This window comes from Erpetoichthys calabaricus, chromosome 12, assembly GCF_900747795.2.
Source record: "Erpetoichthys calabaricus chromosome 12, fErpCal1.3, whole genome shotgun sequence".
Lineage (NCBI taxonomy): Eukaryota > Metazoa > Chordata > Cladistia > Polypteriformes > Polypteridae > Erpetoichthys > Erpetoichthys calabaricus.
In genome coordinates this window covers 142,132,361-142,150,300 of record NC_041405.2, presented here as the reverse complement: position 1 = coordinate 142,150,300, position 17,940 = coordinate 142,132,361, and the positions used below count along the sequence as shown (strand labels likewise).

At 38.4% G+C, this 17,940-nt stretch overlaps 1 protein-coding gene across 6 annotated transcripts in view; it reads left to right on the top strand.

The window, feature by feature from the left end:
- ap3d1 (adaptor related protein complex 3 subunit delta 1) overlaps window positions 1–17,940 on the top strand; it is a 1,136,182-nt gene that overhangs the window by 45,478 nt on the left and 1,072,764 nt on the right. For all 6 annotated transcript variants that reach the window (XR_007936528.1, XM_051935241.1, XM_051935240.1 and 3 more), the window contains exons 6-21: window positions 2,928–3,057; window positions 3,239–3,378; window positions 3,479–3,552; window positions 3,751–3,800; window positions 4,826–4,875; window positions 9,660–9,708; window positions 10,514–10,659; window positions 10,742–10,890; window positions 10,985–11,215; window positions 11,376–11,607; window positions 15,610–15,755; window positions 16,277–16,418; window positions 16,635–16,706; window positions 16,783–16,858; window positions 17,134–17,333; window positions 17,425–17,498. Coding sequence is in view for 5 of the 6 variants with exons in the window: in XM_051935241.1 (XP_051791201.1) it covers window positions 2,928–3,057; window positions 3,239–3,378; window positions 3,479–3,552; window positions 3,751–3,800; window positions 4,826–4,875; window positions 9,660–9,708; window positions 10,514–10,659; window positions 10,742–10,890; window positions 10,985–11,215; window positions 11,376–11,607; window positions 15,610–15,755; window positions 16,277–16,418; window positions 16,635–16,706; window positions 16,783–16,858; window positions 17,134–17,333; window positions 17,425–17,498 (1,961 nt within the window). In the remaining variant the exon portion in view is untranslated. The remainder of the gene's footprint in view (window positions 1–2,927; window positions 3,058–3,238; window positions 3,379–3,478; window positions 3,553–3,750; window positions 3,801–4,825; window positions 4,876–9,659; window positions 9,709–10,513; window positions 10,660–10,741; window positions 10,891–10,984; window positions 11,216–11,375; window positions 11,608–15,609; window positions 15,756–16,276; window positions 16,419–16,634; window positions 16,707–16,782; window positions 16,859–17,133; window positions 17,334–17,424; window positions 17,499–17,940) is intronic.

The following is a 17,940-nucleotide window of genomic DNA, read 5'->3' as shown; positions in this document are numbered from 1 at the left end:
TTGGGCATATGATGTTACTCCCTGTGCAGACCACAGTGCAGAATAGTACATATTTATTTACATACATATACAGTGGAACCTCAGGTCACGACCATAATTCCTTCCAAAACTCAACCCGATTTGGTCATGACGTGAAGTAATTTCCCCCATAGGATTGTATGTAAATACAATGAATCCCTTACAGACTGTACAAACTGTATGTAAATATATTTTTTTAAAGATTTTTAAGCACAGAAATAGTTAATTATACCATAGAATGCACAATGTAATAGTAAACTAAATGTAAAAACATTGAATAACACTGAATAACACTGAGAAAACCTTGAACAGAGAAAACTAACATTGCAAGAGTTCGCCCTATACCCTTACGAACCGCTCGCTGTAAACACTTTTTTTAAATGAGTTTTAAGCACAGGGAAAAAAATGAACATTTGAAAAATCTTTAATTTATACAAAAACTAACCATAAACAACCAAGAAAACTAACCTTGCATGAGTCGAGTTCTGGCATAAAGGAAGTGAGGAGGAACTGGGTGGAGAGGAGATTACAGTTTTGAGGTAAAGTCTGTGACGATGCGGGTTCACTGCATGCTCCCATCTCGCTTCTGGTAGCCCTTAAACCCGTCGTCACCATCGGTAATGTTACCGATGAGTACGACAGTGAGGCACAACAGTAGAGCAAGGGGATCGTGCAAAAAGTGCCAAGTGCTTTTATGAAAATCAACAAAACAAAAATCAAAAACAAAGTCCAAATTAAATAAAGTGCAGTGCTTTCAGAATCCTTCAATAAATAATCCCATAAAAACAGAAGTGAAATAGAGGTTAAAATCCAATAGAAAAAGTCTTCATTAAATACAACGAGGTTAAAACAATGCTGGAAACCGTCTCTTTAAAAACAAGCCCAGTGCATTCTTTAACTGGTGACCCCCCTGCTTCTCCCTAACCAGGCTTCGCAACAGGGGAGCCACTCTAACTGCTGCTGTCCTTACTTCTTACTTCTGATCTGGAGGCCTCACAATCCCTGGCTTCAATCGCGTACTCTCCAGACCGAGACTTGGCTTCCCTGGCGACCAGGATGCCCACGTCAGGGAATTCACCGCCCAAACCTCACGACTCCCGCTGCCTTCTTGGCCTTACGCGGCCAGCTGTCCGTCTTCTGGTCACTCCAGCTCCTTGATCACTCAGCTGGAGCGACCGCTTCCTTCTGCCCCACCGAGTGTTGGCCAAACATCCCTGCTTGGGCTCACTGTCCAGCTGCCTGCCTGCGTGCGCTCACTCGCTCACACCGGTTCTTTCCACACTGCTTCCTGCTTACTTCCTCATTCCGCAACCTCCGTCTTTCTTTTCTTTTTCCTCCCTTTAGCCACCTCGTTCTTCTATTTATGAAGAGGACGTGGCAGCTGTAGCAATCAGCAGCCCCGGGACCAATTACGGATGTGGACGGTTTCCCACCTGTGCACTTAGGTGAGAAACGCCCACACCACAAATTCCCCTGGAACTGCTTCAGCCACTCACCCACCACGCCCCCTTGCTAAGCTGCAAGCGCAGCAATTATTTATTTAAAACTGGCCTCTTGACATGAGCTGTGCACGTCTGACCGAGAACAGTGTACTGTACAGGGAGAGACTAAACACGTGCGTAAATCACCGGCACGTACGAACCGGAAGGGAAACGAAATAGAGTACAAAGAATTCACAGCGAATGCACAGGGAGAGACTGAACACGTGCGGAAAACGGTGAGTATGAACCAGAAGGGAAACTGGCTAGTTCGTCACCCGAGTGTGTGGTCGTGAACAGATGCAAAAGTTTGGCAATCTTTTTGGTCGTAAACCGATTTGTAAGTGTTCCGAGACGTTTGTGACCCGAGGTTCCACTGTATAGTACATTATATATTATACACACAAACTGATAGAACATTGTTGTGTCATGGGAAGCAAATATCTTCTATATTTGAGTAGGGAATACAGTTGTATAAAGAGATTGATGTTGTAACTTATAGACATATTAAGCATATCTAAATACTTAAAACTATCAAGTAAAGACATACTGGATATCTTTATTAACATGTTTAATATTATATAATGACGGGACAAGGCATGTGAAGAAAACATGGCTGATTTAAATTCATTCTTTCAGCTTTGATTCCCATCTGTTTTAACTGGGTATCAGTCGATTTTCTTATGAGACCATTCTGATGTTCTGTGGTTTTAAGAGAAGGAAAATTTTTTATAATAATAATTCATTTTATTTATGAGGCACTTTACATTAGTAGTAAATCTCAAAGTGCTACATAAAAATATTTAACAAAGACAAAACAAGATAAAAACAGAGATAAAACAACAATAAATAGTGGCATTCTTGTTAATATGCTTTCCTAAATAAAAAAAACAGCCCACAATCTGCTGTGTTCTCAAGTTCTCTGGTAGGGCATTCCAGAGCCGTGGAGCAACGACTGCAAAGGCTCGGTCACCCATTGTACAAAGTTTTGGTCATATGGGAGCGAAGGCGGTAGGTATTTGCAAAACGGAGGTTTCTTGTAGTAGATTGTAATATAAGGAGTTCATTAAGATATTGTGGAGCATTTCCATGGATACACTGATGAGTGAGCAAGCAGAGTTTGTACTCAATACGGAGGTGTATAGGGAGCCAATGAAGTGACCGAAGAATTGGTGAAATAGGCTCATATTTCCGCACCCTCATCAGGATCCTTGCAGCATTATTTTGAATTTGTTGGAGTTTTGAAGGCTTTTGTTGGATATCCCTATGAGGAGTACATTACAATAGTCCAGCCTGGAGGAGATAAAGGCATGAACCAGCTTTTCAGCATCACAAAGGGAGAGGCAGGGACGGAGTTTGGCCATGTTTCGGTTATGAAAGAATGCAATTTTATAGAGGTGTGAAAGGTTAAAAGCTTTTTTATTTTTGCAGATGTCTCACACTAAGCCTTATATACGCAAAAAAGCTGTTCTCATCATGTACAAAGTGTTCCTCAAGTACCCAGAATCACTTCGTCCAGCATTCCCGAGACTGAAAGAAAAACTGGAGGATCCTGACCCTGGTAAGTATACTTCATATGTACCTTCTCTGAGATGAGGTGGTTACGTGATTGCATCAGAATGACACGACATAGTGATTATTTGTGAGAAGAGGTGTAAAATTGGGCATGTTGAGAATAACATCAATATATTTCTGCCACTGATGAGAATTGTGATGTAATTTACCCTTTCCTAAACACACAGGTGTGCAGTCAGCAGCAGTCAATGTCATTTGTGAACTTGCCAGACGTAACCCCAAGAATTACTTGTCCCTGGCCCCATTGTTCTTTAAGCTCATGACCTCTTCCACCAACAACTGGGTCCTTATCAAGATTATCAAACTGGTAAGCCATTGAACAGTCTCATTCACAGTTGTCCCGATTCTTCTTTGCTTGTTTTAGTGGTGTCTTTTTATCACTCATTATAATTCTTCCTATGTGACAGTTTGGTGCACTAACACCTCTGGAGCCCAGGCTGGGAAAGAAACTGATTGAGCCACTGACCAACCTTATACATAGGTGAGAGTTTTCCCTCAACAGTTCAGACTTCTCTGGGGTGCTCATTTACTTAATGGGGATTGTTACGAAGGAGTTTGTTGTGACTTTTGGCTTAAGGACTCTCTGGAATGAGTTTGGTGCCCGAGAAAAGCTGACTCTAGCTGTATTTCATATGAGCTTCATCAATAACTAACCTTTTGCTATATGTTTTTCTTGCAGCACCTCAGCAATGTCTCTGCTTTATGAATGTGTGAATACAGTCATTGCAGGTTTGTAGGAAAAATATTTTTCTTTCTTTTTTCTGTTATTTAAAGGTTCCACCTGAGATCTCACTCTCCCTGCCAGACAGATCTGGACATGCTTCACTTTAACAGTCCAGTTGGTGCTTTGCGAACAGTAAATACCCTAAAGCCATGGGAAAGTTGACTATTTTTATCATATGGGCAGGTGTCGAGGTTTGTAGGACAAAGAAAATAAATTTTGGGGTGAGAACAAGGCATGGAGTTGTCACACTCAAAAACTACGATGTGATAGACATCTGGCTCTACTTGAGGAAAGGCCTGCAGTTTGGCTCAAGTAACAGGTCTGTAAAGAGGAAAGAGTGACAATACCTCAAAAAGGAAGATGAATAATGAGGGAGGAGTTTTAAAGGTGAAAAACTTTACAAGCTCTTTGTGTTGAGATGAAAGACTTCCAGAGATGTGAAAGCAGGCCCCACCGTTAAGGGGAAAGGGAGTTTTTAGGCCTTCCTATTAAGAAAGAACCGGGGAGATGGAGTAGGAATTGTCTTGGCCACTTACAACCTGAGGCTTCTACACACATCATTCACAGATACATTTCTATAAGTGAAATTAATGGTATCCTGCACTGGTTGTGAAGCTGTGCATCATATAGAACAAAAAATATGTACCAGTTTAAAGGCTATAACATTTATCTTTACATTCTGGCAGACTTGTATTTAACTCCTCTTAGAATGACAATTTTCTGTCTTTAGGATATTAGTTATGTTTGGAAGGGTGTCTGTAATACTGTGTAAAATAAGAAATAGAATGACTGTAGCATTTAGGTATTGCTATGCGACCGTTTATTTTTTTCCTTCTGTTTGAAAGGTGTTATGGACCCTTTATACATAAAATCTGCTCCTCTTTTACTCTGATAAAATGTAAAATGTGAACACCGTTAACCTGAAAAATAAGTGTGAATGAGGTACATAAGTGACTTAAAAAGCTACTTTTTTAAAACTGTCAGGTCATATTTATCTCTAAATGTCTAATTTCTATTTTTCTCTTCCCAGTTTTAATATCCTTGTCCTCCGGGATGCCCAATCATAGTGCTAGCATCCAGGTGAGCACATTCTATATATATTTTTTCTGAATGTTTTAATCTGTTACCCGATTTGTTTAAGTGTTTCTAAGGTACAGAATTGGAGTGACAGAAGTCTCTTGTGATCTCGGTCCAAATATTCCTTCCATTAACAAAAGTAAAGATCTCTGTCCATTTCTTTCATGTGTAGAAAACAAATTATTCCACAGCGCTACATCAGCATGTGGGACATTTTGAATTAACCACAAAATAATTTGCAGATAATTCAATTTTGACTGGAGTATAGAAAGTTTTGCAACATTTTTAGGGCATCTTGAGTGTGTGTGTGTGTGTGTGTAAGTAAATGTGCAAATTATTATCAAATCAGTTTTAATGTGTGCATTGTTCATAGTTGATAGTGACTTCACCTAGTGGAGTTTGCTGCTTGAAGGTCAAAGCTGGGGCTCAAACTAGAAGATTTCTGTTTCATTGGCCTGGATGTATTGCAACTGAATGAGAGGGTATTGAGATAGAATGGCCCGTATTTCATTCCCCAAAGCCAAACAGAAGCCCTTTTTAGATTGTCGTGGATTCAAGGATATTTCAGAGTAGTAACAAAAAATGTTTGTGGCAAGTAGTAATATTTAAAATATGAAGAAAGTTGGGCACAGTGCAGCTTGAATAGCTTTTAACCCACAAGTAATTCTGGATTCACTAAGCATGTTCACCAAATGGATAGGTAGATCTTTTACATGGATACTTTTAAAGTGGTGTTTAATGAATCTTGTGCAGTGTGTGGGTAGAAAATGCATTTATGAAGATACGTGCTTATAGTGCTAAAAACTGGGATGCAGCCTTTTGCACACTACAAATTGTTGCTTTTTAAAGAAGTTGATTCTTTACATGGATTACACTGGGAAATGATGTCTACAGTTAACTGTAAAATATTCATCTAAGCAAATATGTTTGTATGGGGGGTGAAAGCACTTGCGTTATGAAAATTTCAAAGTCAAATTGGCTTACTCTGTTTATTTAACCCCTGAAAACCCTAACTGGATAAACTGGTTAGAAAATTAGTGCTCTGATAACATTACTCTTGGATTTGACTGAATATTTGTGGCAAAATGATAAATGACAATTGTGCACTGCTAATCTAATTCTAATCTAAATGCAATTTATTTCTTCATTCATTCATTTCTTCATCCATCCATCCATCCATTTTCCAACCCGCTGAATCCGAACACAGGGTCACGGGGGTCTGATGATTCAGCCTCTCAACCTTCAGTTTTCAAATTAAATATAATAACTTTCTTTTTTTCTGGCTTTCTCACATGCCCATTACTAGAACTGCCAGAATACTGGCCACAAATATATATTCAACAGTATACACAATTTATACAAAGAAATACACTTTTTTTATGATATACTGTATATAATCTCAAATATGTTTGTAATATATACATTTATATAACACACTGTTGTTTGTTTTCTTAATGCACAGTTGCAATATTGACTGGATTATGGTTCTGTTAGAAAATGATTCTTTGGGTATAGGTGTGTGCATCAGTGGACCCTGTGATTAGATTAGATTAGATAAACTTTATTAATCCCATTTGGAAATTCAGATGCATACAGCAGCAGAAAAGTAAAAAAAAAAAAAACAAGGATACAGACTCAGTGGATAAATAATACAGCTAATTAATTAATCAATCAATTGATAGATACATAAATATTGTGCAGATATTTCAAAATACAGTTGTGTACATTGAATTGCCTAATAGCAGTGGGCAGAAAAGATCAACCCCCTGGCCTACGCTATGCGCCAGCCACTTCGCATAACTGCCGTTCACATATGTGGATTTCACTTTCACCAAACAACAACTCTTAATTCTCGTGGATATTCCTCTTCATTGGAAACACTACTTTTCCTTGATGGCAACACAAATTAGACAATCTGGAAGTCTCTGACTTAAAGTTTAATCTGAACAATTTATTCGGTCTGTTTTCGCTGTTCCGTTATTTCACGGAGTAATAATTTACGTTTGCGCTAATGCAATCTTTATTATCATTTTCTAGAGACTTTCGAATTTTAGTACTTTCATTATCTCTAACCTGCTCTGCCTGTGTATTGTACTATTTTTTTTAATCTCTTTACGATGTTTTTCTTTTGTCATCTACTCTTTGTCTTTTATTTCCAGCCCCAGGTGTGGTTAAATCTCTTGGCAAAAAGTCTTGTCTTGCGGGACTTGAAAGTATCTCTCTGAAAAAGTCATGTCTCGTCCCAGGCTAAAAAGTCTCGTCTTGTCTCGTCCCAGGATTTTTTTATATAATAGAGAGAGATGACAATTTTTAAAATATGTTGTTTAAGCTAAGGTGCAGTTTACCTAAGACATATTAAGTGAAGAAGACGGGGTTTTGGTCTTTTGTGCATAGTACAACAAAAATTTGTACTTTCTTGTTTCCTCAGAACAGCTGACAAAAATATAATACATATTTACCTCTGATTTATGTCATGTTGTCATTTTTTTGGCTTCTTCCTTTACATTTCAACAGCTTGATATCCAAAACCAGTGGTACAACAAATTACAATTGGGATTTTGAGGTTTTTCACCTTCTGCTGGCAATAATCTTGTGCATTACATGACAAACCTGTCAATGTTTAGGTTTATATATAGCCAGACTTTGGCTTATTGTGTAGTTCAGTTATCAGTTAACCAGACAAAACAACTATTAGCGACACAGAGTTCAATTTTGAGAAGTGTGGCAAGAATGTTTGAGTGTTCATTTTACAAATCAGTGTTGAACTTTTATGAAAATTATCCTGAAAAGGTTTTCCTGGTTGTGGACCATTTTGGTACTGCACAATTGTTTATCACTTTATTGACGTAAATTGCCCACATTCATAAAATGTAGTTTGTAACAAAATCCTATCTAAATTAACACCCAACTTAAACAAAATATTGAACTGCAATCTTGGAAGGATACAAAATATAAACAGCTGCTTAAATCACTTCAGTTATAAATTATATTTATCAAATAAGCAAATGAATACATTTCCTGAAACACAAATTGTACACGTATAACTTTTGTGTAAAGATGCACTCCTGGAAGACATTTTAGTACAGCGCCAGTTTAAAGGAGCTGCTTTTCTATCATATTTCATTGTTTAATAATACTGTATGTTTACTGTAAGCCAAGGTGCTTGTGATATCAGTTTATTCACTCGTGTCTCCATGTCGAACAGAAACATTAATATGGCTGCACAGGCAGACTGAAACATATCTTATTTGTTATGTGGACCCATCTAAATGCAAAAAAACATACAGCAGCCTTTTCTTGTTTAAAACCAATTGCAGCAGGCAATTAGTATAATGGAATCTAATTGTAAAGTAACATATTCAAACTTATTTAATCCAGGGAGTTTCTGTGTGTGTATGAGTAGGCCCTGAGTGGACTGACACACTGGCATATTATCTAGCTCCCTTGCAGCTCTTTATTTAATATTATTATTTACTTATTTGGCTGACATTTCTATCCAAGCTGACTTACAGCTTTTGAGATGAAATTGTCAGTAGCTGGATTGAAACCCACAACCTTAGTGTCTGAAGTACAAACTTTTAACAACTATGCCAAACTGCCAATTATCTAACTGATCTAAATTATTGAAGTTGTATTTTTTTAATACATTAAGTATTCTTTCATCCTTTTATTTTTAACTTTTATACTTTGTGCTGCAGGTTTGACAGGGCTAGTAGCAGTAAGAAAGCCATTCCTTAAAGGACAAAATAGGGCCTTGAAATACCAGTTATGGACTACTGCATACTGGACAAAGTCTCCTCTTCACAACAGAAATGGAGACTTGATTTTTTCAACCATTGTTAAGCTGTACTTGAAGCTCTTGTGTTGTGAGGCTCTAATTACGCAAGCTGCTGACCCACAGAAACTTATCTTCTCATTGGGTTATGAATTTTGGAAAATCTTTCTATCAGACTTTCTTCCAGTTTCAAATTGCCTTTGGATTGTGTAGAACACCATTGTACTCATTGACACTTGGATTTTTTTTGTCAATTTCTCTAAATGAAAGGCATACTCTTCTAAGGGTAATAATGCTCTGTCACATTTAATTTGGTAATTGCTGTTTTTTTGCCATTATCTCTGTAATATTTGCCAAGTAGTACTTCAGAGGGTGTAGTAAAAGTCTTGTCCAACTCTGCTTTAAGACAGACCGAGGGTTTTTATGTACTCAGTAGAAGTTGGGATTCCTGTGCAAACTGTTTGCTTCAACTTGCAAGGCTTAATTTACTGTAATTGCTGCAGAATATGTGTAGGTTGTAACCTATTAGTTGGTCCCTGAAGAAGGCCCTTTTCTGATTTTCTGAAATTTCCTTTTTTTCAGTTCTTGCTAACCTTAACTTTAAATTTAAACCTCTATCAATTTACTGCATACCTTTCCACCATTTTAGGTCTTTCATTGCATTTCAACCATTTAGTTTTGAAGAAAAACTGCAAAACTAAGGTGTTCTAAAATTTTCGACCAGTAGTGTACATCAGTTCAAGACCAAGTGTAGAATTTTAAAGTGCAGCAGATGGCAGTTCAGCGGGACCAAACAAAAATAATGGACAAGGCTGACGGGTAATTTTGCAGTATTTGCTACGGTGTACATTCAGCCCTCTGGCTGATTGTTGCTTAGTTTGAGGCTTGTACATCATTGCTGCTGATTAATAAATGAGGTACTGGCAGAAAAAATTATTTCATCACAGGTCCTGTGACATCTTCATTTTATAACTTCAGTAAAATTAATCTTTTTTTTTTCTTTTTCTTTCAGCTGTGTGTCCAGAAGCTCCGGATTCTTATTGAGGACTCTGATCAGAACTGTGAGTGCTCCAGGAATTCCTTTAGCAACCAGTCCCTTGTTGTTTGTAGGGGAGCAATAAATAACTTAAATGGCTGTGTACCCCCATTTTTGGAAAAAATCATTGTTTACAGTTCCTTGTAACCAACTGTATGTTGACAGATGTTGAGGAGAGTGTTTTAGTATCCTTCGAAGATCACATTCTTTTTTCTCCTTTGCAGTTGTAACTTTATCAGTTATCTTTGTTCTGCTTTTCTTGGAAGTGTAGTAACCACTTTTGACTAAACTCAGTTTTCCAAGGCCCACTTTAAGAACATTAGGATTCACACAGTAAGCATTTCAAGCTGGATTGCATTAACCTCTGTGCATCTGGGATTATATATGTGTGTTATGTAGTGTCAAACAAATAAGTGTTCATTTGTAATCCAATTTTTTTTTTTTTTGGGAAGGGATCACTTTTTTGTTGTAGTGATCGCATGGGCATGTACACGCATGGATAGACAGTGTACAAACATTTTGTTTTGTGGCAGTGTAGCACAATATATGACAAAGTTTATTTTGCAGCAAGGACATTTGAAAACACCAACAATGTTTGTTGGTCAAATATAGCTTTTCAAAAGAATACGTTCAGATATGTAGGTACAGTTTTACATCCATTGGCCTCATCCTATGAACATCCCTTGTAATTAGGCACACAGAAAGTGCTGCCTTGCCATATCAAAAGGACTCCAAATGCTATGTCTCTTATAATTGCCTCGGTTTATAGTAAAGAGTAACAAAAATTGTGCTAATAATTGTTAGAATAAATATTCTTTCTTGCACTGTAGTAAAATACCTTGGTCTTTTGGCCATGTCCAAGATCCTGAAGACACATCCCAAGTCTGTCCAGTCACATAAGGACCTTATCTTGCAGTGCCTTGATGACAAGGATGAATCTATCCGTCTCAGAGCTCTTGACTTATTGTATGGCATGGTGAGCACATAGTGGGAACAAAATTTCCATTGTAATGTTGTAGATAAGGGCAACTCTGAAAGCCAACTTTTTTTTTTTTTAGGTTTCCAAGAAGAACCTGATGGAAATAGTTAAAAAACTGATGATCCATGTTGACAAGGCAGAAGGGACAACATACAGGGATGAGCTGCTTACCAAGATCATTGATATTTGCAGTCAGTCAAACTATCAGTACATAACCAACTTTGAATGGTGAGTTTACCATGCTATGATTGGTGATAATTGGATGCAGGGTCAATATCTCACTTGCCTGTAAATACATCTGCCCGTCGTTCCTGTCGTTTAGGTATATTAGCATCTTGGTGGAGTTGACACGCTTAGAAGGCACTCGGCACGGCCACCTGATCGCTTCACAGATGCTAGATGTTGCAATTCGTGTCAAGGCTATCCGTGGCTTTGCTGTGGCCCAAATGGCTATGTTACTAGACAATGCCCACCTACTTGCAGGAAACACTCAACGCAATGGAATATGTGAAGTCCTATATGCTGCAGCCTGGATTTGTGGAGAATTCTCAGAGTATGTATGCGCAACATTGTCCTGCCTGCTGCATATGGTGCCATACTAGAAGTAATGTAGTGACTTAAGTTTTTGATAGTGGGCTTTTAGCTATCTTGAGGATGATTCATCCATTCGGTGTAACCTCAGCTTCTACTGATCTTTTCCCCTTCTCTTCCAGGCACTTGGAAGATCCCCTGCAGACACTAGAGGCCATGCTGAGACCAAAAGTGACTACCCTACCAGGACACATCCAGGCTGTTTATGTCCAAAATGCTGTCAAGCTCTTTGCTGCTGTTTTGACACGGCGGGAAACTGCAGGAGAAAAACAGGCTGCCCAAGAGACAACAGAAATGCTGATTGAAAAGCTGCCTCAGTTTGTTCAAAGTGCAGACCTTGAGGTGCAGGAGAGGGTGAGTTGTGACATTTGCATGACCATCATGACTTCAAAATACATTTTGGGTTGAAACAAAAGGAAAAGATACCAGCACTCATTTATTGTTACAAACTGCAGGAATAATATGAAAAAACCTCACTGCACTACTACATTGCATTTTTAAATGAAAATGATCCTCTTCGGGCGGCACGGTGGCGCAGTGGGTAGCGCTGCTGCCTCGCAGTTGGGAGATCTGGGGACCTGGGTTCGCTTCCCGGGTCCTCCCTGCGTGGAGTTTGCATGTTCTCCCCGTATCTGCGTGGGTTTCCTCCGGGCGCTCTGGTTTCCTCCCACAGTCCAAAGACATGCAGGTTAGGTGGATTGGCGTTTCTAAATTGGCCCTAGTGTGTGCTTGGTGTGTGGGTGTGTTTGTGTGTGTGTCCTGCGGTGGGTTGGCACCCTGCCCGGGATTGGTTCCCTGCCTTGTGCCCTGTGTTGGCTGGGATTGGCTCCAGCAGACCCCCATGACCCTGTGTTCGGATTCAGCGGGTTGGAAAATGGATGGATGGATGGATGATCCTCTTCCATACTAACATGAGCAAAAACTCATATGATGTAGCTGTTTGCCAATACTGTGCTTGTGTGAATGGTAGAAATACCCTTGAAAGGACAGTAATGTCAAAGGCCACAGTATTTCCTGTAATCTGTAAACTGTATTGACCATTAGATTATATGCCTTTTGCATATGTATGCAGCATTTAAACTGTGCAAAACACAATTTAAATACACATGGGTACGCAACACAACAAGTGCCATGGAAAACATCCCTGCTGTGTTGGAATGTGGTTTTTGTCCATGAAGAGTGACCAGTCACGTAATGAGCCACTGTAATGAGCAGGATCCAATCTGAGAAAGGCTAGGAAATAAGCATGAACAAACCAGAGTGTGATTAGAATCTGCTTTTGTAGATGGGTGAAACCATAAAGTTTTACTTTACAACACTGAGCCAACATTTTCAGAAGTATCTGGCTTTAGAGAGCATTTTAAAAAGTTTCCATGTACAGGGGTTACAAATAGCAGGACAGTATGGGCGAAAGGCGAAAACAGACTAAATGTTTGTGTTTGTTTTGTTTTTTTGTTTTTTTTAAACATATTAGTGACGATGTAGCCTTAGAAACTTCCCTGACTTTTTAAGGATCTGGGGAAACAAAGACATGAATCAGTTGATGTGAAATGCCATTGGGGCTCTGAAAATGATAGTACAGAAATATGTCAAATGTGACTCTTTGTAAGTTCAGTACAGGTTACCGTGAGGTAGACCTTCACAGGTAATGAACACAAGTTTATTGGGCCACTTACTGCTAATTGTCATGGAACTTTAAGAAAAACAAGCTCTTACCACAGAATAACCTAAATATTTAGTGACAAGGCATTTCTTACTGATTTCTGGTGAAACATAAGAAAGAAAGACGCTTATCTCAGAAAGATGACTTGTTAGCAGTTGCAAAACAAATTTAACTAACCTCTTACCTGAGGAAGAACAAGCAAAAAATGTTGAATTTTTCTAAACAAGAAAAATGTTATTCTGTGTAACAGAAACATGTCAATACTAAAACATCATCATAAATACAGTTTAAAAAAGGTATGTCTAGTGTCCACTGCTGTCTGATGCAGATTTAGCACGTGTCCTTTGTTTGATACACTTTGAGACAGACACCAATGCACAGCCTGATGTTGCAATCAGGACAGTACTATAGTCTTTCTTTGTGCCCTTACATTTTTTTTTCTGTTACTTGCACACAAGTGGGTAAAATGTCAGTGCTTGACCTACACAATTGATGCACCCTTTAATGTTGTTGCAGAGAACTATAGCACTAGGATTAGTGACTTTCACATTTCCGCTGAAACGATCCTTGACAGTTGCCAAATTGTGAACAGTGCTTAGGTTGTTATTGTCTTGCTTATCTATGTACTTGATTACAATTATTTTGCCACGCAGCTACTGTCACATCATGGTGAAGCTTCATTTGACAGAATTCACTGGGCACAGCAGTTTGGTCAAATGCTATCGTAATATGTATAACTTTGTGTAGCAATGTCTGATGGCTAATTCATACTGTCGTCACTATCACTAGATTCGAGGAATAATTCAGTTTCAGTTTGTTCTAAAACTGCCTTTACCTTTGTGGTTTTCATTGGAGACTCCATCTTGCTCATGAATATTGATGAGTTACCATAAAGTGTCAGGAAGCATAGAAATATATATATTTTTTTTTTTTATTTTTTTTTTTGTAGCATGATGTTATTTCATCCACTAAATGGCAACAGAATGCGTTATTCAGGCTTAACACTGTAAAGTTTGTCATTACACGTCACACCAAGCCTAACTCTAGTTTAACCGTAATTGCATAGAGTTCCAAGTCTGAGTCGTGCTTGGGGTAAACACCACAGAGATTAATGGAGATATTGTTTTTAATCTTTCCAGAAAGTGTTAACTGACTACTGTTGTAACCATGATGATGAAAATGAAAGGAAGTGACCAATTCTTTTTCATTAGTGACAAAATTTAGCAGGCAGTCAGTTGCTAAGGGAATGCTGAAAAAATAGAAGTCATGGAAACACTCGTTGTTGATTTTTGAAATTTATTTCATAGAGGACTTGTTACTAATTGCCAAATATATAAAAAAAGTGTTTCATATCAAATTGAACTTATTGTTATAGACAGAAAGATACACTGATGGCATATTATTAATTCTAGCAATTCATACTTTTAGAAATTTGTATTTTCAATATCAAATTTGACTTAATGTTACAGATCGTGAGATACATGGCATGGCATATTATTAATTTCATTACTTAGTACTTTAAGAAATTTGTATTTTACAGTAGTAACGTAGATCATGAAGTACACGTTGATATAGTTCAAAACAGTTAAAACAAAGACTGATACTGAAGTGCAGGTTTGAAAGCCATACACACAATCTACCAAGCTTAGATTTACACCTACAGAAATTTTGTCCCTATCCCAGCTTGTCTTTTATAACTGACTAGGGTAAAGAAAGATGCAAACATGATGATTATACAATCGGAATGCTGTAGAGTCAGAGTAACGTTTCCTAGTACACCATAGTGTAATGGGCTGTTCGCTAAATGTGCTCTACAGTAGAATGATGTGTTATGAAGGGAATGGGCAGCGTTAGTCATGATGGTCCCCAGTTTTACTGTTCTTTTCTGTCTCCAGTGAGTACAGAGTTGGTCGTATAAAATAATTTGTCTAATGTATAGAACAGTAGGTTAGGCACTGTGGACTGGTATAATAGCCACAGCAGCGTATTACACACATTAAATACCTGGGACAACTTAAAACAAAGTGTCTGGTCTGGTCCTTTTTGCACAGCAGGTCTGTTTCTTATTCAATCCATCACTCATTTGTATATATTATATATATATATATATATATATTGTCACGCTTGGGTCACAGATTTGCACAGAGACACAGGAGGTTGTAGAAAAAAAGGAACTTTATTCAAAGCACTGCAAACAAACATTTGTCTCTTTTCAAAAGTTTAAACGTGCTCTATGACAAGTCGGAGATGACAGTTCCGCCAGGAGCAGAGAATGTCAGAGAGAGAGAAACAAAACAACCAATTCCAAAGCTGACAGGCGCTGCACAATACTTTTAAGTAAGCGGAGTACCGCGTGAGAGGTTTATCGTGCATTGCAGCGCAAGTAAGAAGGGTAAGGAGCAATGTGAAGGTAGACTGTCAGCTGTTTCAGGGGTTTTCCCAGGGGCGTCTGTGTCCTCTGAGGGTGTGATCAGCACTCCAGCTTACAATATATATATACATATATATATATATATATATAAAATATAAAAAAGCTGATATTTTAACAAAGTACTACTGTATAAGTTGGCTAAACCGGTAGTGTGTGCGCCTTGTAGGTCTTCACCAATGCCCATTTGCTCATCCATCGTAATTTTGTATTGTAATTCACTTCCTCACTCTATCACACACACACTTTTCTTGTTTTGTTTCAGGCATCCTGCATACTACAGCTAGTAAAATATATCCAGAAACTGCAGGCTAAGGAGGTGAGTGTGGCGGAAGAAGTAACTGCTCTATTTGCTGGTGAACTGAATCCTGTGGCCCCCAAAGCTCAAAAGAAGGTGCCAGTCCCAGAAGGGTGAGTTCTGCCAATTATCTGGTGCCCTATTTAATTTGATCATGCTTATAAGCAAAGGGCAGTTAAGGATATATTATAAATGATATCTTCCTCTCATAACAGTTTATTACCTTGTTCTAGTTGCTGCTGAGAGAGGTTGTGATTTACAGTAGTATCAGCCAGGGTAAAACAATCTAGAAATCATTTTTTTCATTTTATAAATGTTCTGAATGGATTTTTTTTGGCATGTGTTATTCTTAAATGTGATGGAGGACCAAATCTGTAATAGACTCTGTGTTTGTACATGAAAGTTGCAGTACATTAACAATCAGTCAACTAAAGCTTGCAACATGTACTAAATAAATTGTATTTTACCTTGCAGCTTTGATATGCAATCCATTAGCTTTGTAAGGGTGCTGTATAAAATAAAGATTTATACTTTGGCATTAACAGAACGTATTATCACACCGTACCATACAGAGTAAAAAGAATTAAAGTACAGTGTAGCTGTGATCCACATCTCATTCGTTTTCTTATGACAGCTTGGACCTTGATGCATGGATCAATGAACCACCTTCTGAGAGTGAGTCAGAGGATGAGAAACCAAAGGCCATCTTCCAAGAGGACGAGCCAAAGCACTCACGTCCACGTCTAACAGAGCTGGATGAACAGGAGCTAGCCAGGGTGAGGCTTATGACATCATGTGTGCTGATGGCACTGCCTCGAGAGTGTAATGTTCTATCCAGATTTAATATTGTCTGTTTTGGAAAGTTAATAAGCAACTAGAGGCAACATTTAGCATCTAGCTCACATTTGTATTTACGAGTGTAATTCAATTAGCCTTGGAAGGCATATAGCACAATAGGAGCAAGCTGTAATCTCTTTTTAATTTCTTTATAGCGACGGGAGGCCAGGAAACAGGAACAAGCCAACAATCCTTTCTACATAAAGAGTTCTCCATCTCCTCAAAAGGTACATTGCATCATTCATTAAGTATAGCATCAATTTCAGTGATGTCAGTTCATTCTAAATCCTGCTGTGTTTTCAGAGCTACCAGGATACCCCTGGTGTTGATCACATTCCAGTAGTGCAGATTGACCTCACTGTGCCTCTGAAAGTACCTGGTAAGAAATGCTGCTTTTCATTTATTTTATAGTGCCTGTAGTTACAAACACTGCCACAAAACATTTTGTTAAGCACAATTTTGTATACTGGCAAGGAAGCATCTCCTCAAGAGGAACTGGAAAATGATTCTAGGGATCATATGGGCTGATCTGTCCAGCACAGCATGTTATCAGTGTGATCAACAGGAAAACAAATGTGAAAATAAATAAATGAACAATTACATACAACAGAGGGTATGGTAAATAAACTTAATTTGGTATTTTTCGGCTACCAGGGATGCCTATTTCAGATCAGTATTTGAAACTGGAAGAGGAGCGGCGGCTGAAGCAGAAACAGGAGAAGAAGGACAAGAAGAAGAAGAAAAAGAAGGAAAAGCATGGCAAGAGCCGCCGACATGACTCTGCTCACACAGAGAGCGAAGAGGATATTGCCCCTGCACAGAGAGTGGACATTGTCACCGAGGAAATGCCTGAGGTGAGGACTGATAACACTATAGACCTGTGGTTTACCCACAGTAGAGAATGATGCACTTACTGATTAATTTTTTTGTTGAATTGCTTTTCAGAATGCACTGCCTAGTGATGAAGATGACAAGGACTCAAATGATCCCTATAAGGCTTTGGATATTGATCTAGATAAGTAAGTCGAGTTTCACCCCCTGCCCCATTATTTTTCACTTTAAATGTCCTGACCCTCAGGCTCAAAGAGACAAGCTATGACTGTGCCATATTAGTTTCAAACGTATCAGCAAACCAGATTCCCATCTTGCTCCTGTACAGAGCGGTGGAGAAACTTATTATTGGATTTAACCATCAATAGTTTTCTCAAAAGCCTCTGTTGGTCTAGCATTCATTTTTATTATGTTGGCATGGAGTTGCTGCCCACAGGACCAGATGTTCACCCATCTAACTTGTAAAACTCTCTTTTTCACTTCTGGCAGAGGGTGAATCTGCTCCCGTTATGACAGCTTCCAGATTTAAGTCTATTCAAATAGTGAGCCACTGCTATGCTTTCAAAGTAAATTTGCATCTCTTAACAATATTTAGAAAAATTACCACTTTAAAACTCTTTTACCTTTCAG